Source organism: Fusarium oxysporum, chromosome 8 (assembly GCF_000149955.1).
Source record: "Fusarium oxysporum f. sp. lycopersici 4287 chromosome 8, whole genome shotgun sequence".
Classification (NCBI taxonomy): Eukaryota; Fungi; Ascomycota; class Sordariomycetes; order Hypocreales; family Nectriaceae; genus Fusarium; species Fusarium oxysporum.
The window spans coordinates 3,010,411-3,029,185 of NC_030993.1; the positions used below are offsets into that span (position 1 = coordinate 3,010,411).

The window sequence follows — 18,775 nt, forward strand, 5'->3', positions numbered from 1 at the left end:
ATGATATGATATGACATGATGTCCCTCAGGTAAATTCAGCGTCGGCCGATCATCCATCGTGGGCCGTGATCATGCGGTTTACAGTGGCCCCAGGGATGCTACAGTGACCCCCACTCTCCGTAGTAAAAGCGACAAGCATTTGATGGTCCAGATTTCCTCTATGCAGTCAATTTGGCGATAGAACGTTACTAAATCGGGTGTAGAAGGAGGTTCTATTCCTACGCTAACTAATCATACCAGGCCAGGAGCGACTTTTTTAATTGACTTGAGTTGCAATTTTTCTCGCCCTCTCTCTTCCTCTTCACTTACACCACGTCAATTGATAATTTCAACCGAAGGAAGATACAAACGCATCTCATCAACGAAGAATCGTCAACTTGAAATTAACTCACAATGGGTTTTCCCTCGTACACGGCGTCCAATGCCGTCATCTATGTCACTTATGCCCTGTTCCTGTTTGTCTCCGATCTCGCTTACATTTTCGTATTGAAGCTAATTATCAGAACAGGCTGATGGGAACTGGCATTGCTTGGAAGATGAGAAATCAGTCAAAGGCCGATTTCCTTTCAGGAAACGGAACTCAGACGGGTCAGGAAATTCCCAGTTACAAAATGCTTGTGGGAGATGACAAGGCAACTTTTTGCCCCCCTCCACTCACAGACATCTCAATTTTCAGCTCAAACTACAGAGAACACAAACTAACCACAATAACAGCCTTCCCCTTGGCCCTCAACTTCATCGCCTCCGGTGAGTAGAGCCAAAAGAGCTCCTGCTACAACACTCCGGAGCGGTGGCAAACTGCAACATGTCAGCAAAAACGAAGAACACGGCTGTGAGACCTCGCACAGAGACTACAGCCTGAAACTTCTCGGTCGAGTATATACCAGTCAGAAGATGAACGAGCAGGTTCGTACATTGAAAGAAGATCTTCCTTCTCTCCCCCCTACCCCTCCTGAGTTGCTCTCAGACTCTGTTGCTACTAACCCCATCCAGCTCAGTTGAGGTCACTCTCAGCTGAGCTCGGCTACTCGAACTACCTGCTCCAGAGAGGCAATCTCGGGAGGCTGGGGGGAGAGGATGCGGCTCACTACGGGCGCCGAGTTGACGTATCGTCTGGATCCAACCTCAGAGCATGTTTGCGATGGCAGATGTGACCTTTCTGAGGAGATCCTGGCGTGCGACGACGAAGCTGAGATTGTACCGTAAATACTCGATCAAGTTAATGCTTGCGTGGGAAAAGTGTTGCCGCTCCAATCTATCCCCTGCCCCCCTATAACGTTGGAATGACAACTGACTCTTGTAGCTCTCGGATCCGGTATTCTCTTCTCGTATCCTGAGCTGGCCACCATTTCTGGTGTCCAGGGCATGATCGTCTACGCTCTTGCGTCGTCGCTGCCCATGCTCATCTTTGGATACCTTGGCCCTATCATCCGACGACGATGCCCTGAGGGTTTCGTCCTCACCGAGTGGACTCGCCAGCGATACGGTGTTATCACTATGCTGTATCTGAGCTTCATGTCTCTTGTGACCTTGTTCTTGTACATGGTTGGTGAGCTGTCGGCCATTGGACAGGTTGTTAATGCCATGACTGGCCTCAAGCCTCTTCCGGTTATGATTGTTCAGTGCGCTGTCACAACTATCTATACCTGTGAGTTTCCCTGTGTTGCGGTCAGATGACTTGTCTGACAGTCTACAGCCCTCGGCGGATTCAGAATCTCGTTCATCACCGATGTTGCCCAGGGTACCATGGTTATCGGTCTCGTCATTATCGCCGCCATCACCATTGGCGCGAAGACAGAGATTCAGCGACCTCTCATCGAGGAGTCTGGTCTCACCAAATCCAACCTCCTCGGCTGGCAGCTTCTGTACATCCTCCCCGTTGCCGTCTTGACCAACGACTTCTTCCTCTCCTCCTTCTGGCTCCGAACCTTCGCCTCCAAGACTGACAAGGATCTTCGAATCGGTACCACCATCGCCACTATCGTCATTCTGTGTATCCTCACTCTTGTTGGTTCCACTGGTCTCATCGCCGTTTGGTCCGGGGCTCTGTCTCTCGAGGATGCTGCTGGTTCTGGATCAGTCGCCTTTTTCGTGCTCCTCGAGACCCTTCCTAGCTGGGTTGTTGGCATTGTGCTCGTCATGGTCGTCACCATGAGCACAGCTGCCTTTGACAGTCTTCAGTCTGCTATGGTCTCCTCCGGCTCCAACGATCTCTTCCGCAACAAGCTCAACATCTGGTACATCCGTGCCTTTGTCGTTCTCATCATCATCCCTGTCATCGTCATCGCTCTCAAGGCCCCCTCCGTTCTTCAGATCTGGCTCATCACCGATCTCATCTCCGCTGCCACAATTCCCGTCCTGGTGATCGGTCTCGTCGACAAGTTCTACTGGTGGCGTGGCTTTGAGGTCGTTGTCGGTGGTCTCGGAGGTATCCTGACTGTCTTCATCTTTGGATGCATCTACTACGGCAACGCTCAGGAGGCCGGTGAGCTTCTCCTTGTGCAGAAGGGTCTCTACGGCAATGACTGGAGTGCCTTTGGCGCTTTCGTCGCTGCCCCTGTCGGAAGTCTTCTCTGGGGCTGTGGTGCTCTTGCCCTCCGTCTTTCTTACCAGTACATGTCTGCTAAGATCCGAGGGCATCGCTTTGATGCTCTTGATCGCCCCGTGGACCTTCGTCCTTCAAGCACGGAGGAGGATGTCCCCACTGAGAACCTCGTTTCTTCGACACCTGGCAAGTTCTTTTAAAAGGGGGACACTAAGCAGATGCCTCTGGATTCTGTTCTATCATAAAAGTTTGGCAATCAATTGGGGGTTTGATATAACATCGGTTTCGTGGTTGGAAGGTTTGGCGAAAAGTAATCGACAGGTTAATCAAGAAGATTTACACCAGTATTTCAGCCTAAACCTAATTGTTCAACTCGGTAGTTCCCATGCTGTAACCTTTTTACAGACCTGCAGCGCTAGCTCAGGACTCGCATAGCATGTGAATTACTACGTCTGCCAGCTTAATCAATTATTTTGTCCCGATGAAAACGGAGCCAGGACAGGCCATAACCTGCCTGGTGATAGCACTCGGTTTCTATGATAAGACGCCAGGAATACCATAATGACAATCTAGAATATGGCATCCCCAGTATTTCATAATCCAGCAGAAATACCACTGTACAACACCCAATGCCAAATCAAACGACCTGCTCTCATATGCCTTTCAACAATACTGTCTTCAATGTCACATTTTGCATATGATCTTCAAACATGCTCTCAATTGCACCATCACACATATCAACAATTGATCCCTTGAACTGAATTGGAGAAGAACTTGATAGCCGTCCGTTCGCCGGTCTCAATGCTAAGGTATTCTAAAATATAGTACAAAACATGCCCATCGTACAATATACACTCTCATTTTACATGTTCCCTCCTCCGCTCACTAACATCATGAGCATTACAGCGCATTTATACAATTTTGCACCTTTTTTTATTTTTATTTCAGAGGCCCTTCCCATCCAGCTCGCTTGGCCTGCTCCCTGGTGATCCAATCCTGCTCCTCCTGGAACGCCTCTAGTGTTGTTGGAGAAATGGTTCCCCATATACGCCATGGCCCAGCCTGGAATGTCTTCTCGCTGATCTGTCGTGAGACCACCACGTATTCCATCTTGTCCTGCACCTTTGTGCTTCCGGGGATGAGCTCGCCGGTGGCCTTCTTGTATTTCGCTACCTTTTGTGTTGAGGCAATCGCAACAACGGCCTGCTCTGTGCTGTGTTCCTTATCGTGAGGGTTCACGTTGTGGACCTGGTGTGCCATCACACGAGGGTACGCCCATGTCGAATTGAGCTTGACAAGCTCAAATGTAACACGTTCAGCGGGATTTCGACGATCGATAGCGGCGATGAGCTTCTTTCCGAATTGACCCAGACATAACTCGTTGACAGCGGCCTTGTCACCAGCAGCAAAAGCCCCGAGCATCTCAATGTACATATTCTTCGCTGTGGGTGCAATCTTGCTTCGGGCGATCTTCCACTTTGGCCGTGTTGTCCAGTCAGGCATAGACTTGAGTTTCATCTGGAGGAGGGAGAAGTATTCGAATCCAAATTGTCGGAGTCGGTACCACGAGTAGTTAAAGAGATTGGAGGCGCCGGAGGGGTATCGTGAGAATGGGAGAGAGACAAATGTGCCTTTTGCGCTGTTAGTCCTCTCTCATGGTTCAAATTACTTGTCTACAGCCTCGATTGGCGCATCGAGAAGCCTGGGATCCTAATAATCCCCATCATAACTCACCAGGAAATAGAGGGCCACCTCCACCCTTAAAGTACTCATCGTTGGCCTTCTTCTGAATCGCCGACATCGATTGAGTATCCGTCTTCTTGGTATCCTTATAAGCCGCCTTCTGCATCTCTCGCAGAATCTTTCCCTTGGAGGGCATCGACATGTGTCGACATTGTACCCTCGCCGCTCCGAGAACGCTCTGGCGCAGAGCGGCCGGGCGTAGCGCCATTGCCGAGGAAGACATTGGCGACCCTTTTGTTACGAGTTTGCTGGACCGAGAGAATCGAGACGTGGAAGTGGTTTATAGGGACACCCGGTGGTTACCCGCGGCGCAGAGTCATTATCGAGCTTGAGCTGGCTTCGGCAAACTACGTCTTCGGCCGTTGAAGAATTTCTTGGGGTTCTGAGCTGATGGCGGATCAAATATGCCCCGCCGACCGATGCCGGTGGGTGGTGAAAATGTGGGGGATCTCCAGCTTGAATTGGGCCAATTAGCACATGCTAGACATGTGTAGATTATCAACATCCCCAGTTGCAGAACCGCAACTTCACAACGGCATCATAGTTCCACGGCCTGAAATTCGACCAAAGGGCCAATTTTAGTCTTTGTACTGTGGTCCTGCTTATATCTCATGTTATCAGACTCTCGGTGAGCCAATTGGGCTCTAGTAAACTACTTGCGACAGCTTTAAACTCGATATCATATCTAAACACCAAAATTGCCCATCATGAGGGCCTCACAAACACTCTTCTCAAGAGGCTTCTTCGGCCGAAGTATGGATGAGCTCAGACGGCGCACGCAAATAGGTAGATCCCACTCAAGCTTCATAATGTTGAGGAGCTAACTGTCGCAGCTGTGAGCTTCGAGGCCATCAAAGGCGCTACACAGCCCAAGCCTCTTTACGAGTTCAACACCGCCGATAGCGTCCGCGACTGCATCGTCATGACTGACAAGACCATCGGTGGCTTCTCAGAGAGTAATTTCGACTTCCACAAGTCCACCGACATCAACAACGACCCCAAGATACCCTCCGCCTATGCCCGTTTTCATGGCAACATCTCTACTCGCCTCCCCTCCGACCGCCCCAATATCCAACGAACTGGCTTTGCCGGCTTTCGATCCCCAGACCAGAGGCCCACTGCTTTTGGCCGTTCCATGTGGGATATCGATCCATACATCTACCTCGCCCTACGTGTCAAGTCAGATGGCCGCAGTTACTTCGTCAACTTACAAACCGAGAGTGTCGAACCATCAGATTTACATCAACATCGATTATTCCCTAAGCGTCCAGGCCAATGGGAAACAGTGTTGATAAAATGGAACGACTTTGTCAGGACGAATCACGGCTTTGTGGTGGAACCTCAGACTGAGATGCTTCGACAGAAGGTCTTGACCGTGGGTATTGGACTAACAGATCGTGTTGATGGTCCGTTTGAGCTGTGTATCGAGAGAGTGTGGGCCACCAATGATCCCAGTGAGGTAGAAGTGACAGAAGAACCCAAGGCTGAGACTGTGGCAGAGGGAGGCCAGCTAAGGAACAAGAAGGGCGAAAAAGTACGGTGGTAGACAAACAAGCATTCTTGGTGTTATATGGGGGATATAGCATCATTGCGTGTGTATTCGTAAAGCTTCATGTTCTTGGATAGGAATCCTCTCTAGGGCTTGCTGAAATATTACCCCGTCCCTGTATAAATAAATGGTATAATGAACTCCCATATCTCGTTTCTAGCCATGCCAATGATTTATATTTGCCATTACCAACTCCTACCCGTCAAGACTGAGTGATTCAGCAGTTTTCCGCAATGACACGTACGCTGCGGCGTAATCTGCAGCCAGAACCATATCCCCAGTCAGCTTCATGATCATTGCCTTCTTTGCCATCATTTGGCATTGCATGTTGATGTCTTCGATGCTTGAGTAATGATCGAAAGACTTCTGTACAGCTGCGAGAGCTTTCGTCATGTATTCCGATCGTTTGGCTGACTTGGGTTCGCAATTACCAGCAAGTCCCATGTTGGCATCGGCGAGGTAGCTGTAGAGCTGGGCTGTCAGACTCTCAGTCTCACACTCCAGGGAACGGGGTATGACGGCCAACAGAAGCTGAGAAGCTGCTTCAAATTCCTTCAAAGAGACCAAAATATTCGACACAGAACCAATCGCCTGCCAGAGGCAGGGTATGAGACGAGCTCCCCACGATATACTCGCTGCCCGCATCGCTGTTGTGAACCCTCGTTGCGGCCGGCCACACTTGTCAAGAAGGGAGGCTTTTAGGAGTAGGAGCTTGACCTTGAGTACCACATCCTTCTTCTCATTCTCTAGTTGCGACATCATGCTGTCGACTTTTGCAAAGGCTGCTTGAAGATCTCCACGACGAGTGAGATAGTCAATGTGGAGGGTGTCCACCAAAAACGCCATATCAGGTTCAAGGTCATCCATCTTTGATTGGAGGATCTGAGATAGAAGCCGTTCAGCTCCTTCGAGATTGTTGTGATGTAAATCTCTTTTCAGCTTGATGAAACCTCGGTACTTGTGCCAGTACTGACTGGGCTTCCAGGATCTCAGTGAATTATCCTCCAAGTCTTCCAGTTTAGTCATTGCATCGTCATATTTTCCTCGTGAAACAAGTAATAGAGCGAGTCGGCAAGTCAACTTCAGCTCATCATCGAAGATGGCATTGCGGGCGTGGCATTTCAGGAAGACCTCGCAGGTCGCTGACGACAGGGTCGAGAGCCCAAGCCTGTCCCATAGAGCTGAAGTGAGAGAAAGGTGTGACCCAAACATGTTGTTCATGTTCCTCTCTATGATGATGTGAGAGCTTCGCACAATTGACTCAAAAGCCGTAGCCACACTGTCACCGTTCAATAGTCCGAGCTTTGCTTCGCTGAGGAGAACAGAGCTCCATAGCGTGAACATCCCTGTCTCTCTGGCCTTAACACGGAGAAAGGCCAAGCTTTCTTTGCCAGTACCGAGCAGGCTGTTCGATTCCAAATTCTGGACGAGATCGGGATGTGCACGACCGAAGTGGAAGAGCCAGTTCAAGGCGAAGTTGAGGCAAGTCATGTCTCGGTTCTCTCGCGCTGTCGACACGGTTTCAAGCATGGCTGCTACAGCTTCTTTGTAACAACCAAAGTCGGCTTGCAAAACAGCCAAGTTCATCAAAGCGTATTGGTAGAACAGACGATCTCTGTTCTGCATGGTGTAGTCAAAGTAGCGGTGCAGATAGTCGAATGCAGTGGGATAGTCTCCAGCTCTCCACGCATCAAGGAATCTGCCTCATGTTAGCCAGAAGGTTCACTGATGTTGATAGAAGACAACAAACTTGAGATAATGTGTGAGACTAGGAATGAGATAGCTGTCGTTGAGTAGATCATGAAACTGATGACGGATTTCGAGGGGTATTCTGTTTCCAAATTCTAACTATGTCAGCACGCAAAGTAACAGAAGGGGTTTGAGAATGACTGACTCTGCATCTGCTCGATTTGGAACTCCAGGAGGCTCTCGATGTCATCTGTGCTCACAGGGAGCGATCCACTTTGGTCTCCTGTGAGCATATCACCGTACGCCACAGAGGCCAAGTCCATAACGCTCTTGAGGTCCCAATCTTCCTGCTCGCCCACCAAGAGAACATTGTCGAAACTCAGCCGTCCGAAGCCTGGAATCTTGCGCTTGAGATAAGGGGCTGTTGGTTGTCGATATCGCACGAAATGTTTCCATAGCTCTGTGCAGTCGTGGAAGCGTAATCGCTGGTACTCAAGTCGCGATCTGCGCACAAAAGCCCCAAAGGGAGAGTTCGCTGAGAGCCTGATGCCTTCTTCCTCTTCCACTGGCTGGCCCAACTCAGCCAGTCTCTGACGCTCCTCCTTGGTTTTGGCCAACAAGCCGGACAGGTTGTCGAAAAATTTGTGCAGCGCATCCAATGAGTTGATATCCCATAGTTTGCCCAAGAACTGGTCCCATAACCTCCGTCCAGGCATGCCCATGAGAAAGGGGTAGCTCCCAAGAAGCTTCTCAAACTCTTTAATGCTTATGACGAGGCTGACGGTTTTCTCCGCCTTGCTCCATCTTTCGGACTGATCGGCGGATGTTTTTGGTGAAGAATGATCCACAAGATGAGAGGTGACGAAAGAGAGCACAGGAAGGATAGCATCACTTGGTACAGCTCCTTCAACGTAGAGCTCTACGAGAGCGAGAAGGCCAATCTTGGCCGGGTTGAGATAGCGAGCCATTTTTAGTCGGAACCAATCGCACTATTATTATGAGTGATGGTGAATGATGAAGATGCGAACAGTCATAGAGTGAGAAGGGTTCAAACCAGCGCCCTTCAAGTCGGCACCAAGACGCGCCTGTCGAATTGTTAACAGATTAGGTCACTCCTGCCCAGATATAATCTAGCTACCTTAATGATATTCTGACCTTCCCATCTGCGTCAACAAGTTCCCATTAGATGAGGATATCAACTGTTCCTCTCGGTTGGCGCGTCTGGTTGTGGAGTGTTTCGTTACTGGTGTTTGTTGTTTGGTCGGGGCATCTTCGGAGTATCCCTGTCAAGGCGACTTAAAGTGGGATGACACAATCTCAATTGGTGGATATGTATCACGACGTCCAAAGGGCAGAGCTAGGATATACAGTGAATTGGTTACGATTCTAATCATATTAATCCAACCCGGATGCGTTATATAGTCGATACAATGTTCCGTTGAACTTAAGTTCTTGACTTACGTAAAATCTGTCTAAGGCCCGAATCTGAAGCATGGGAGCCAGATGAAGAGAACAATGAGCGTGGATAATGTCAAGACAATATTTAGAACATGCTTGGAAAAGAATACAGAGTAAATTCAGTTAGAACTAGCGGGGAAATGACTTGTTGTTGGTGGTTTTTACGACAAAACTTGCAGGCATTTTTTATGATAATAGTCGAAACTTGACGGCACATCCAGTTTCATGTCCCTCAGCATACTTAGGAGCGATGGTTAAGATTTCAACAATCAGTCAATTCGAGTCTAGGGAACATGTACAAGGTATCTCCAGAGGGAGTAGTCCATGACGGAGTAGTCCAGCAATTGTCCAACGCATGAGCTGTCGACAGATCATACTTAGGAAGCCTTGTCCTTGTTGTGGTAGTTGACCTCGTCGTTCCAGCTGTACATAGTTAGTATGATATTCACAAACGTCATAGAGCATGATAGCTCGGAGCTCAATGGCGTGAGAGCTGGCATCCAAGCTTCTTGAAGCTCTTTTGAAGCTCTTGCCCGGAATGATGTCACAACTTACAAGAGAGTCTGTGAAATGTTAGTAAAGTGCCATTGAACCAGAGTATCCATTCCAAACTCACCTTATCACCGTTACCCCACTGGTAGTTCTTGGTGCGGATGTTCTGGTAAGGGTACTCGGTGCGCTCCTCCAGAGGAGGCATGTGGTTCCAGTGCTCCCAATGCTCGTTCCAAAGCCAGTAGGCGTTGGCACCGGCGGCGATAAGGCAGGGGGCGACACCACTTCGATCTTGTTAGCCATTGCTATCCCAACGCATAATCACGACCTCATCAACTCCAACTTCCGATACTCCGGGTTCGACGCCAGATTCGTAATTCGCTCAAGGGTTCGGATTCGGACGTACTAGAGGGAGATCTTCTTCCACAGCTCTGTCCATCGTCAGCAACCACATCCAAAGCTTCCAATTGACCCAATCCTGCGTCGTCGGGTGTCGACTCACCAGTGGTACCGACAGCGTGCTCCTTGATGTGCTGACGCTCCTTGATGAACTCGTTCTCGGTGGTGCTGGCAAATCGGCGCTGGAGGGGAGCGCGGAGCTGCGCAGTGGCGCGCGTGGCAGCGCGGGTGAATCGTACGGCGGACATTGTGGACGACGACGTTGTTGTTCGCTTTGACGGTTGGTGAGTCTAAGGCAAGTTTGTGATCAGGTCATTCTTGAACAAGCTCGGTTAGAACCGCCAATGAAAGTTGCCTCAATTGTAAGGTACCAATTTCCTCCGGCCGATGACAGTGCGCACGTGATCTCGTGCTGGGGGCGCGACATCGAAGGCTCAACACCACGCGGTGGGGCTCTGCGTCATTGTAGGGATCGCGGCCTCTTACTTCGAGTGTCTTGTTGTTAAACGGCAATTACTTGAGCTCAACGATTCTCGCGCTTCTCATTTCTTCTCTAGGGCTTATATACGACGATCTCTCCCCAATATATCTCTCTATAACTGCCAATTCGCCCTTCTCTCCAACCTATCGCGAAGTTCCTTCATCCTTCAGCTCATGATCTCCACATCGTCAGTACCACGGGATGAGACGTGAGGCGCTCAAGGGATTTGCTTCTGATACTCTATGAGACTTTTCAACACCAAATCCCACATCTCATAAGTTGCAATCATGACGTTTCGGATAACCACCTGGAATGGTGAGTTTGGCCGCTCTTTTCTTGGCCCTTCCACTAACACCATCTGCAGTCAATGGCATCCGGTTCGTGATTCACAGTCAGCAACCCTAAAACTCACCCTAATGATTCGTCATCATAGAAATCCCTTCGGTTATCAACCTTGGAGAGAAAAGAGAACCTTTCAAGTACACCTCTTCATCTCACAACCTACACCTGACCTCCTCAACTCACAACCACGCAGGCTATGTTCGAGATTCTTGAAGCAGACATTGTTGTTATGCAAGAGACCAAGATCCAGCGAAAGGACCTTCAAGATGACATGGTTCTTGTTCCCGGCTGGGATGTCTTCTTCAGCTTACCGAAGCACAAGAAAGGTACGGCACTCACTCTCATTTGGTCGCCACAACACCTGACAATCTTCAGGATACTCTGGCGTCGCTATCTACACACGCAACTCAAAATGTGCGCCTATACGAGCAGAAGAAGGCGTCACCGGCATCTTGACAGCTCCCAAGTCTACAACCAGATATCGCGACCTCCCTGAAGACCAGCAAATTGGTGGCTACCCCCGGCCCGATCAACTTGACGGCATCATCGACGAGGCGACTCTTGACTCTGAAGGCCGCTGTGTCATTCTCGAGTTTCCAGGTTTTGTGCTCTTTGGAGTTTACAGCCCTGCAACCCGAGATGAGACTCGTGATGACTTTCGCACTGGTTTCTTCCAAGCACTGGAAGTGAGAATACGGAACTTGGTCGCCGCAGGCAAGCAGGTCATCCTCACCGGTGACTTGAATGTCGTTCGCTCCGAGCTTGACTCAACCAATGTTTCAGAGACACTACGCAAGGAAGGGATTGATCTCAGCGACTGGATGAACGCACCTGTGCGGCGCATCTTCAACCAACTCATATTTGAGGGAAGTGTGCTAGGCGAAAGAGACCAAGGCCGTGAAAAGCCTGTTCTCTGGGACCTCTGTCGTTGCTTTCACCCGGAGCGAGTGGGGATGAACACATGTTGGGATACCAAGCGGAACACACGACCTGCAAACAACGGCAGCCGGATTGACTACGTCTTGTGCAGCGATGGCATCAAGAGCTGGTTCAACTACTCCAATATTCAGGAGGGTTTGATGGGATCTGACCATTGCCCGGTCTTTGCGAACTTGTCGGACAAAGTGACGGTGGGCGACAAAGAGTGTGCGTTGCTCGAGATGATGAACCCCCCGGGTATGTTCAACGGGGACGAGCGTCTTCGAGACTGGAGCCCAAAGGATCATCTTCCTTTGTCTTCAAAGCTGATACCAGAATTTGACCGCCGGCAGAGCATCCGCGATATGTTCACAAAGAAAGCCGCCCCTCCACGAGAGCCGACGAGGACAGACACACCTGCAGAACCCTTGAAGAACGGAAATAGTAGCGCCTCAGGGTCACTCGACAAAGCAGAAGAAGCTTCAGGGTCACCGATCAACGCCTCCTCCACACCGAGGCTGGGCGAGACTATCAACTCAACTAAGCTTTCAGCGTCTCAGCCTAGCTCCAAAAGACCTGGAACCGCCGCTGACACGACGAGTCGACCGTTCAAGAAGACCAAGTCTTTTACAGGCGCCAACGACACCAAGAGCAAGGTGGCGCAGGGCCAACGAACATTACAGGGATTCTTCAAGCCAAAAGCTCCCGCGGCTCAAAATGGTAAGGCAGAGCTAGTAGCGGCAAATTCGACGCCATCTACAACAAAGAAACCTGCAGGATCAGGAAAAGCGCCAGCAAGCGCGCAGAGACTATCGAATACCCCGCAGGCTACACCTACAGAAAAGTCATCACCAACCGTCCCTCTACGCGGCAAGGATCCCGACCCCCCTGACAGGGTGTTTGACCCGATCGAGGCCAAGGAGTCGTGGTCCAAGCTGCTGGGTAAGAGGGTTGCACCAAGATGTGAACACGACGAACCCTGCATCAGCTTCACCACCAAGAAGCCCGGAGTCAACTGTGGTACGTTTTACAGCGGCAGCTGATCCAAAGTGCATGTGGTGGCGTTGCCGTTACACAACGCCGCGGCTGCAACGTCGCTTGCCGATGCAAAGTCAAACTCAGAAAGCTAATTTTGATGACATTACAGGTCGAATGTTCTACATCTGTCCGCGACCGCTAGGACCATCGGGAGAGAAGGAGAGAAACTCGGAGTGGCGCTGCAGTACATTCATATGGAGCAGTGATTGGACTGGCTCATGATGGAAATTCGAGGACCTGGGGGTGCAAGAGTCTGGTTGGGAATTTTGTATATACACTACGTTAAGAGCTGCCCGGTAGGGAACTTATATGTGTTACGATCAACAGTACCAAGTTGTCATGTCACCGATAGCATCGTAACCACGATAGAGTTGAGTCTTTGGTCTCTATTGTATCTTCTGTCCACCACAGAACAACGCGATACGTCGTCAACGTGCTAGCTACCTATCCATTAGGCTTCCTGTCTCCAGAGATGAGATGCGTCCTATTACCTAGTGCAACAATAAACAAAGCGAGTGGGTTGCAGACCCATTTTCTCCATGGAGCCCATCCTTGTATTGGTAAACTTCGGCCCCATGAGAGCTTTTGGAAACTAACCGATACATCAACGTCGGATAATGAAGCAATCTCCATGTAGAAGCTCATGTGTTTGTTTCCGTTGCCGATCATTTGCGTCCACTAAAGGAGGTCGCCTGTTCACACCCAGAGAGAGGTTTGGCTATTTCAAGCGTTTCAAGGCAGCTCTTGGTCAGGCTCTTTCGCGGGTGTGTATTTGTACCCGGGGTAGTGTTGTTTGTGGTTGAACTCTTCTTTCTCAGCCATATCATACCAGTAAGCTTGAATCTCAGGTGTCTCTTCATCCCACATCCTGCCGATCACTCTCGCTCGGTATAAGTTAGTATTGTCCAGCTCTCCAGGACGATGTACCTACAAAGTTCAGAGGCCGTGATTCCTTCAACCTTTTTTGTGATCTCCTGTGACTTGGACTGACGATATAGAAGCCAGCAGTTCCTAGGGCGTGGGATTCGACACCCTCCCTCGCCGACAGTTGGATCTTCGTCGGAAACCTTCACTGGCGTGGATTGGTCTATAAATGTGTCAGAGCGGTACCATTCGAAATGATTCCTGTGCACCATACCACGAGTGAAGCAAAATCTCCCATAAGTCGAGGTATCGGGGCTCACATCTTCAGGAATTGGACAAAGGCGGTACTTGCTTCGTGCTTTGTCATGAAAAACTCTCACGGGTTGTTGGACGCGACGACTATAATAGTTAGACGGTAGTGTTGCCCAAAGATTTGGTGTCCTACCTGAATTTGTCTGCAACATGGTTGATGAGCATCAGAGAAGCGTTCTCTGGGAGAAAGATGTGAATATCGGCTTGCGACTGGCTGTAGACCATAGTGATGGGAACTTCGGCTTCCGGGGGCATGAGAACGCCCAGAGGACCTTCACGTAAGCGTCCTTTCGAAGTTCCAGGCATTCTCACGACAAGCGATCAATAGTCAACGATGAGAGGGATTTTCTTGTAGGCAACTGAAATTTGAGTATTCTCTGTGGTAAAGAAATGGCAAAAAGGAAGTTGATGCGCCAGCAATGATGGGGAAACTGATGCAGGTGACAAACTGAGGCAAGTCAAAAGTAATATGAACAATAGGACAGTCTGTTGAGACTGTCAATAACAAACAGTTAAGGTGTACTCTGAGCTCTATTATTCACTCGTTTGCTTATTACGTCATGTAATGTAACAAATCTGTGAAACCTGTAGCTGCCACTGCCAGACGGCTGGCGGTGATGGTATCTTTCGCACACTTCAGTTCTATGTTTGTTTATTTTTCTTCTTTCCTACACAACACCCACACTTCTCATCATCGTGTCCTCAGCCATGGACAGCTCGTTCAGCTTCAGCCCTTTATGGGAAGATCCAGCGATTATCTACAAGCCCGAAAAGGCTCTCGACGCCCTCCATGCCAATATCCTCAGCATCATCCTGAGAAAAATCGACTTGCCCAAAGAGGGGGAGAAATTCTATCCAAAGGGTAATGGTATCGTTATTGTTTCAAGCATGACAGCAACCTAACTTTCTGAATAGATGTTCTTCGCTCTGTGTTCTTCGTCATCAACCAAGTGATGACCGACCTATCCATCGATAATGAGCTCCTCAACGGAATCCGAGCTACTCATATCAGATTGGCCAGGTATGGCTCGCCGCTCAACATCATTGATGCCGCCCTTGTGAGATGGTATACCGGAGCTGTCGTTGTCCTCTACTCCCATCAGTCTGTTCGCTCTCCAACTGGCATGCCTCGTCATTGGATCCCAGGCTACCGGAGCAATCACCCAATCGCCAACTTAGGCTTTATGACCATTCTTAGAGGCTTCGAGGAGTGGGCTCACCCTAAACACCCCAAACTTCAGGCTGCCTCCCTGATTTCGAAGGTCGCCCTCGCGATTCTGTATGCTACTTACACTATCGGGCCTCATCTCGAAGGATTCGCGTTCAACCACCTTAGCCACATGCCCATCTCTAAGTCGCGAGAGCTCTTTCTGAGGGTCTTTGTCTCCATTTCCGGCAACGTATACAATGACGACGAGGTCTTCACGACGCCCCCGGCCTTCGAATTCGGCGCGGCTCAGGGCAACGTCCGGATCTGTCAGCAAGGGAAGAAGCTCCTCGTCAGATCCCTAAGTGAACAATTCTACCGCGAAGCCCCTGACTGGCATCCGTATCGACGAGTACCCGGGTCCCCATGGAACAACTTCATCAGAAACACGGAGCTGCCTGTCTTTTCAACCAACGAAAATCCTACGCCTCACGCGAAGACCAAGTACATTCTGCCTTACAACGCGATGGTTCTCGCCGGGCAGTTCAAGGCAAAGTACAATCTGGTCCGCGCTTTTCTTCGGCACCCACCAAACCAACTTCCTGAGCTCTCCGAGGAGGTAAAAACCTTGCAGCTCAAGTGGTTTGCTCAACATTCCGGGCGAGGATACGCCAACATCGCCCCTGATATGCACACAGCTGAGTCTCTCGTTAGCGTTGGGAACGACTTCCTCTACCATACTCCTGCAATTCAAAAGCCCCGTGCAGACCCGAGTGGATTTCTGACTCTGCCTTTCATGTCAACTGCGGTTTATGCAATCGAGCGTCACCGGGATCCCGCAGAGACTCCTGTTCAAGGCCTTTTGGTATTGACCTTCAATCAAGAGCTGCCGGATGAAGTGGCCAATTAAGCTATAGCAAGGTTTCTTGTAGAGTGCAAAAGGATATATACGTAGTATAAGTTTCTAGCTAGGTAGTCAAATCAATGCGGTCAAAACCAGTCACAAATTCTTCGAATGGTTCAATCGGTTTCGCCTTGGCACTGTCAAGCATCTGCAAAACTGCCCGTAGTACGCTAAGAAAACGGCGGCTGTCAAACACTGCCTACCACCTCATTCTATTGTTCAGGTACTTCCTACTAGGTACTTAGGTTCCTGCCAAGGAATTTATTCATACACCCCGTCTTCTCACCCTCCAGACCTCTTACTTATTAACACCACTTCTCTCCACGCTCAGAAATTCTTCTCTCCAACCTCTGACAACTCACGCTTTAGAACTGGCACTCTTTTTATTCAGTGTTTCCCACCATCTACTTAAATCAAGCTCCTACATTCTCTCACTCGTCGCTGTCAACATGGAAGTTCTGATCAACGCTGCCAAGGATGAGCAAAAGGTCGCGGCCTTGAACGACGTGTCCAAGATCGCAACCATGCGTGCAGTCTCGCAAACTTCTCCAAACCGGTTGGCCGAGGCTCTATCGTCTCCTCACATGTTGAAGGAAATGCTTGATCTGTTCGGTCATGAGTATCTTCCTGTCTTCGAAGGCGAAATCAAACCCCATGGCCCTCTAGGTACCTCGGATTCGAGGGCTAAGCGCCCTCTTAACGCCTTCATGGCCTTTCGCAGTAAGAGTAAACATTTGCTTGTTCATGGCACGTATTGACCAGATCTAGCCTACTATTTGAAGCTGTTCCCCGATACCCAGCAGAAGAATGCCTCCGGTTTCCTGACCCAGCTCTGGGGCGGCGACCCTCACCGAAACAAATGGGCCCTGATTGCTAAAGTCTATTCCTTTCTTCGCGATCAACTCGGCAAGGGTCCTGTTAACTTGTCCGCCTTCCTTGGTATCGCTTGCCCTTTGATGAACATGGTTGAACCCTCCATCTACATCGAGGTCCTTGGCTGGGAGCAAACTGCTCCTCAAGGTATCGTGACATTTCAGCAAAACACTGATATCATGAAGGCGAACCTGGCACGCCTTTTCAATGTCCACCCTACCACCGAGATCGATCTTCTCACCAGTATCCTGTCAGCTGGCTACTTTACGGATTTCTCTCAGGTTCTCCTGATGCGCATGTGGGCTTGCCAGAATGGCATCATGACCACTACAAGTGCTACCGCTGGCAACAATGTCGCCACTACTCAACCGCTCTACGAGTCTGTTCCAACGACAGCCGAGAAAGTCAGTTTCATCAACGCAGTTCGCGAGAGCCGCAACCTTGCTGCTCACGATCTTTTTGGTCCCGAATACGACGCCGCCTTTTTCGGAAATCGTTTCGTTCATTCCTGGGAAGTGCAGGATCTCACTTCTTTCCAGAATGTTCAGATTTCTGTGGCGGACTCGCCTATGGAGAGCAACACTCTCTACAACTTCCGCATGCCTTCGCAGTGCCTCCCCCAGGTTTCTGAGTTCGACCTCTACGATGTCATCGACACAAGCATCATTGACATCTCCAGCGCCTGGTCTATTGACCAGTACCTACATGAGAAGCAATCCAAGATGCAGCAGCAGTGTAAGTACTTCCTGTTCAGAAACTCCGATTGTTCCTGACACACAAATAGAAGTTCTGATGGCGTAAAACAATGTCAAGGTGAATTGCCACGATGGCTCTTAATCTTGGATTACCATCATGAATTCAGTATGCGGTGCAACTAGGCAGTTTCGGGATGGAAATGAGATGATTTGAAATGATACCTGATCGGCGAGAATTCCCTCGTAAGCCTGTGAAGTTACAGTTGGGGGGAATCCTTTACCGGGAACTGCATAGCAAGGTCAATACACACAATTACTAGTCTTGGTTTTCCCTACATGCTTAGTAGTGAGGTCGGAATTATGTTTAGTACGACCCACAACGAGATCTAGAGGTGGGAAAGCGCAATGCTATTGACAGCTGGAATGATTGGCTGTCAGACTCTTGGCAATGCTCACGGTTAAAGGACACAGGGTTTAAGGTACAGTGCGAGATCACACAGTCTGCAGACCCTGGTCCTCGACGTTCTGGGCAAGAAAGTGGACGCTGATGTTGTATTAAAGCTACCATATATAGACACCCTGGTGTATAATAGTATCCCTGATCCTTGTTCGCTATTGAACACTGAAGTCGTAGTAATTGCTAAAAAGACAAGTAGAAGAGGCCTGGGGCGCTATATGAACTTGTGCAGAGTCTCCTAGAGTTTCACGACCATGGCTGTAACGTGCTCTTGGGCACCTAAGATAGCTGTCTGAATCAGCATTAGAATCATATCTGAATGTCTATACCAAGAAACTTACAGAGATTGCGATAATCACACCAATAGTGTGTACCAACTGCTAGAAGGGTTTGCGCAGCATCCTCATGATCCATGGCATTTGTGCATCTAGTTGGTAAGTTAATGGTTTGCTATAGTAAGGGAAAAGACGTACCAGCAGCGTTCCAAGCCATAGCTGTGTCATATATGTATCTGTTCATTTGCTCGGGAGATGGGTACTTGCCACCAAGCTGAGCGTCAGCGGGTGGTGCTATGCGCCTAGGAGGCGGCGCTCGACGAAATCGTGCGGGACGCAAGCGGCGAAAGAGTCTTGAAAACATGTTGATACCGGGATGTCGAAAGAATGAATCGTGAATAGTTGCTGATAAAATGAGCCAGTATTGTTTGATGCTATAATGGTGGAGTTGTAGAGTTGAAGTCTTACTGAGGGAGGTAGCTTGGAGAGACTTAAGTGGGTGGGTGTGTAGTCATTAATTATGGAAGGCGTGTGCGTGTGTCTCCACTATTGCACGTGAGCTACGGGATGTCACCATCAGCGATCGTGGGGAAC

General features: G+C 49.5%; 10 protein-coding genes across 28 annotated transcripts; 5 read left to right on the forward strand and 5 right to left on the reverse strand.

Moving 5' to 3' along the window:
- Positions 1–275: 275 nt before the first annotated feature.
- FOXG_03609 (uncharacterized protein) lies at positions 276–4,301 on the forward strand. 14 transcript variants are annotated; one of them, XM_018381404.1, is made up of 5 exons: positions 276–455; positions 509–588; positions 715–906; positions 1,304–1,648; positions 1,697–4,301. In XM_018381404.1, exons 4-5 carry the CDS (start codon positions 1,366–1,368, stop codon positions 2,743–2,745), a joined length of 1,332 nt encoding a protein of 443 aa, XP_018237877.1. In that variant the 5' UTR covers positions 276–455; positions 509–588; positions 715–906; positions 1,304–1,365; the 3' UTR covers positions 2,746–4,301. The 14 variants fall into 14 exon arrangements, with proteins under 14 accessions (XP_018237877.1, XP_018237876.1, XP_018237875.1 ...); XM_018381403.1 differs by having other exon boundaries at positions 276–588; XM_018381402.1 differs by having other exon boundaries at positions 509–906.
- FOXG_03610 (uncharacterized protein) lies at positions 276–4,675 on the reverse strand. Its single transcript, XM_018381407.1, has 2 exons — positions 4,280–4,675; positions 276–4,176 (listed from the first exon to the last, which is right to left on the reverse strand). The coding sequence occupies exons 1-2, from the start codon at positions 4,509–4,511 to the stop codon at positions 3,485–3,487; spliced, it is 924 nt and encodes a 307-aa protein (XP_018237884.1). The 5' UTR covers positions 4,512–4,675; the 3' UTR covers positions 276–3,484.
- An 85-nt stretch (positions 4,676–4,760) lies between these two features.
- FOXG_03611 (uncharacterized protein) lies at positions 4,761–7,608 on the forward strand. The gene is made up of 2 exons (XM_018381408.1): positions 4,761–5,074; positions 5,122–7,608. Exons 1-2 carry the CDS (start codon positions 4,996–4,998, stop codon positions 5,832–5,834), a joined length of 792 nt encoding a protein of 263 aa, XP_018237885.1. The 5' UTR covers positions 4,761–4,995; the 3' UTR covers positions 5,835–7,608.
- Positions 4,788–8,951, reverse strand: FOXG_03612 (anaphase-promoting complex subunit 5). 2 transcript variants are annotated; one of them, XM_018381409.1, is made up of 4 exons: positions 8,665–8,951; positions 7,732–8,611; positions 7,588–7,681; positions 4,788–7,536 (listed from the first exon to the last, which is right to left on the reverse strand). In XM_018381409.1, exons 2-4 carry the CDS (start codon positions 8,492–8,494, stop codon positions 6,033–6,035), a joined length of 2,361 nt encoding a protein of 786 aa, XP_018237886.1. In that variant the 5' UTR covers positions 8,495–8,611; positions 8,665–8,951; the 3' UTR covers positions 4,788–6,032. The 2 variants fall into 2 exon arrangements, with proteins under 2 accessions (XP_018237886.1, XP_018237887.1); XM_018381410.1 differs by lacking the exon at positions 8,665–8,951 and having other exon boundaries at positions 4,816–7,536; positions 7,732–8,637.
- Positions 8,952–9,045: 94 nt separating this feature from the next.
- On the reverse strand, positions 9,046–10,216 carry FOXG_03613 (cytochrome c oxidase subunit 6a). Of its 2 annotated transcripts, XM_018381411.1 has the most exons (5): positions 9,979–10,216; positions 9,883–9,907; positions 9,601–9,760; positions 9,540–9,547; positions 9,046–9,407 (listed from the first exon to the last, which is right to left on the reverse strand). In XM_018381411.1, the coding sequence occupies exons 1-5, from the start codon at positions 10,121–10,123 to the stop codon at positions 9,362–9,364; spliced, it is 384 nt and encodes a 127-aa protein (XP_018237888.1). In that variant the 5' UTR covers positions 10,124–10,216; the 3' UTR covers positions 9,046–9,361. The 2 variants fall into 2 exon arrangements, with proteins under 2 accessions (XP_018237888.1, XP_018237889.1); XM_018381412.1 differs by having other exon boundaries at positions 9,046–9,547.
- Positions 10,217–10,333: 117 nt separating this feature from the next.
- FOXG_03614 (AP endonuclease 2) lies at positions 10,334–13,065 on the forward strand. Of its 3 annotated transcripts, XM_018381413.1 has the most exons (6): positions 10,334–10,671; positions 10,721–10,733; positions 10,790–10,835; positions 10,892–11,024; positions 11,074–12,636; positions 12,764–13,065. In XM_018381413.1, exons 1-6 carry the CDS (start codon positions 10,644–10,646, stop codon positions 12,874–12,876), a joined length of 1,896 nt encoding a protein of 631 aa, XP_018237890.1. In that variant the 5' UTR covers positions 10,334–10,643; the 3' UTR covers positions 12,877–13,065. The 3 variants fall into 3 exon arrangements, with proteins under 3 accessions (XP_018237890.1, XP_018237891.1, XP_018237892.1); XM_018381414.1 differs by having other exon boundaries at positions 10,721–10,835; XM_018381415.1 differs by having other exon boundaries at positions 10,790–11,024.
- Positions 13,066–13,386: 321 nt separating this feature from the next.
- On the reverse strand, positions 13,387–14,136 carry FOXG_17746 (uncharacterized protein; the record flags this gene model as incomplete). Its single annotated transcript, XM_018397745.1, has 4 exons — positions 13,387–13,538; positions 13,586–13,741; positions 13,793–13,917; positions 13,964–14,136. The coding sequence occupies 4 exons, from the start codon at positions 14,134–14,136 to the stop codon at positions 13,387–13,389; spliced, it is 606 nt and encodes a 201-aa protein (XP_018237893.1).
- Positions 14,137–14,538: 402 nt separating this feature from the next.
- FOXG_03615 (uncharacterized protein) lies at positions 14,539–15,887 on the forward strand (the record flags this gene model as incomplete). Its single annotated transcript, XM_018381416.1, has 2 exons — positions 14,539–14,692; positions 14,746–15,887. 2 exons carry the CDS (start codon positions 14,539–14,541, stop codon positions 15,885–15,887), a joined length of 1,296 nt encoding a protein of 431 aa, XP_018237894.1.
- Positions 15,888–16,330: 443 nt separating this feature from the next.
- Positions 16,331–17,527, forward strand: FOXG_03616 (mating-type protein MAT-1; the record flags this gene model as incomplete). The annotated part of the gene is made up of 2 exons (XM_018381417.1): positions 16,331–16,601; positions 16,650–17,527. The coding sequence occupies 2 exons, from the start codon at positions 16,331–16,333 to the stop codon at positions 17,525–17,527; spliced, it is 1,149 nt and encodes a 382-aa protein (XP_018237895.1).
- A 390-nt stretch (positions 17,528–17,917) lies between these two features.
- Positions 17,918–18,663, reverse strand: FOXG_18599 (uncharacterized protein). Of its 2 annotated transcripts, none has more exons than XM_018398729.1 (3): positions 18,380–18,663; positions 18,248–18,333; positions 17,918–18,194 (listed from the first exon to the last, which is right to left on the reverse strand). In XM_018398729.1, the coding sequence occupies exons 1-2, from the start codon at positions 18,543–18,545 to the stop codon at positions 18,287–18,289; spliced, it is 213 nt and encodes a 70-aa protein (XP_018237896.1). In that variant the 5' UTR covers positions 18,546–18,663; the 3' UTR covers positions 17,918–18,194; positions 18,248–18,286. The 2 variants fall into 2 exon arrangements, with proteins under 2 accessions (XP_018237896.1, XP_018237897.1); XM_018398730.1 differs by having other exon boundaries at positions 17,929–18,198; positions 18,380–18,653.
- Positions 18,664–18,775: the final 112 nt, after the last annotated feature.

What these genes read in the sequence shown, in the direction of transcription:
- FOXG_03610 (XM_018381407.1), bottom strand. Translation starts at nt 4,511, where the DNA reads ATGTCTTCCTCGGCAATGGCGCTACGCCCGGCCGCTCTGCGCCAGAGC. An exon ending in AGGTGGCCCTCTATTTCCTG is followed by an intron (nt 4,177 to 4,279) that starts GTGAGTTATGAT and finishes ACAGCGCAAAAG; the next exon opens with GCACATTTGTCTCTCTCCCA.
- FOXG_03612 (XM_018381409.1), bottom strand. Translation starts at nt 8,494, where the DNA reads ATGGCTCGCTATCTCAACCCGGCCAAGATTGGCCTTCTCGCTCTCGTA. An exon ending in CCAAATCGAGCAGATGCAGA is followed by an intron (nt 7,682 to 7,731) that starts GTCAGTCATTCT and finishes TGACATAGTTAG; the next exon opens with AATTTGGAAACAGAATACCC. An exon ending in AGTCTCACACATTATCTCAA is followed by an intron (nt 7,537 to 7,587) that starts GTTTGTTGTCTT and finishes AACATGAGGCAG; the next exon opens with ATTCCTTGATGCGTGGAGAG.
- FOXG_03609 (XM_018381393.1), top strand. Translation starts at nt 1,366, where the DNA reads ATGATCGTCTACGCTCTTGCGTCGTCGCTGCCCATGCTCATCTTTGGA. An exon ending in TGTCACAACTATCTATACCT is followed by an intron (nt 1,649 to 1,696) that starts GTGAGTTTCCCT and finishes GACAGTCTACAG; the next exon opens with CCCTCGGCGGATTCAGAATC.
- FOXG_18599 (XM_018398729.1), bottom strand. Translation starts at nt 18,545, where the DNA reads ATGTTTTCAAGACTCTTTCGCCGCTTGCGTCCCGCACGATTTCGTCGA. An exon ending in TATGGCTTGGAACGCTGCTG is followed by an intron (nt 18,334 to 18,379) that starts GTACGTCTTTTC and finishes CTTACCAACTAG; the next exon opens with ATGCACAAATGCCATGGATC.
- FOXG_03611 (XM_018381408.1), top strand. Translation starts at nt 4,996, where the DNA reads ATGAGGGCCTCACAAACACTCTTCTCAAGAGGCTTCTTCGGCCGAAGT. An exon ending in CAGACGGCGCACGCAAATAG is followed by an intron (nt 5,075 to 5,121) that starts GTAGATCCCACT and finishes TAACTGTCGCAG; the next exon opens with CTGTGAGCTTCGAGGCCATC.
- FOXG_03614 (XM_018381413.1), top strand. Translation starts at nt 10,644, where the DNA reads ATGACGTTTCGGATAACCACCTGGAATG. An exon ending in CTTACCGAAGCACAAGAAAG is followed by an intron (nt 11,025 to 11,073) that starts GTACGGCACTCA and finishes GACAATCTTCAG; the next exon opens with GATACTCTGGCGTCGCTATC. An exon ending in GAAGCCCGGAGTCAACTGTG is followed by an intron (nt 12,637 to 12,763) that starts GTACGTTTTACA and finishes ATGACATTACAG; the next exon opens with GTCGAATGTTCTACATCTGT.
- FOXG_03613 (XM_018381411.1), bottom strand. Translation starts at nt 10,123, where the DNA reads ATGTCCGCCGTACGATTCACCCGCGCTGCCACGCGCGCCACTGCGCAG. An exon ending in GCACGCTGTCGGTACCACTG is followed by an intron (nt 9,908 to 9,978) that starts GTGAGTCGACAC and finishes GACGATGGACAG; the next exon opens with AGCTGTGGAAGAAGATCTCC. An exon ending in TGGAAGAAGATCTCCCTCTA is followed by an intron (nt 9,761 to 9,882) that starts GTACGTCCGAAT and finishes ACAAGATCGAAG; the next exon opens with TGGTGTCGCCCCCTGCCTTA.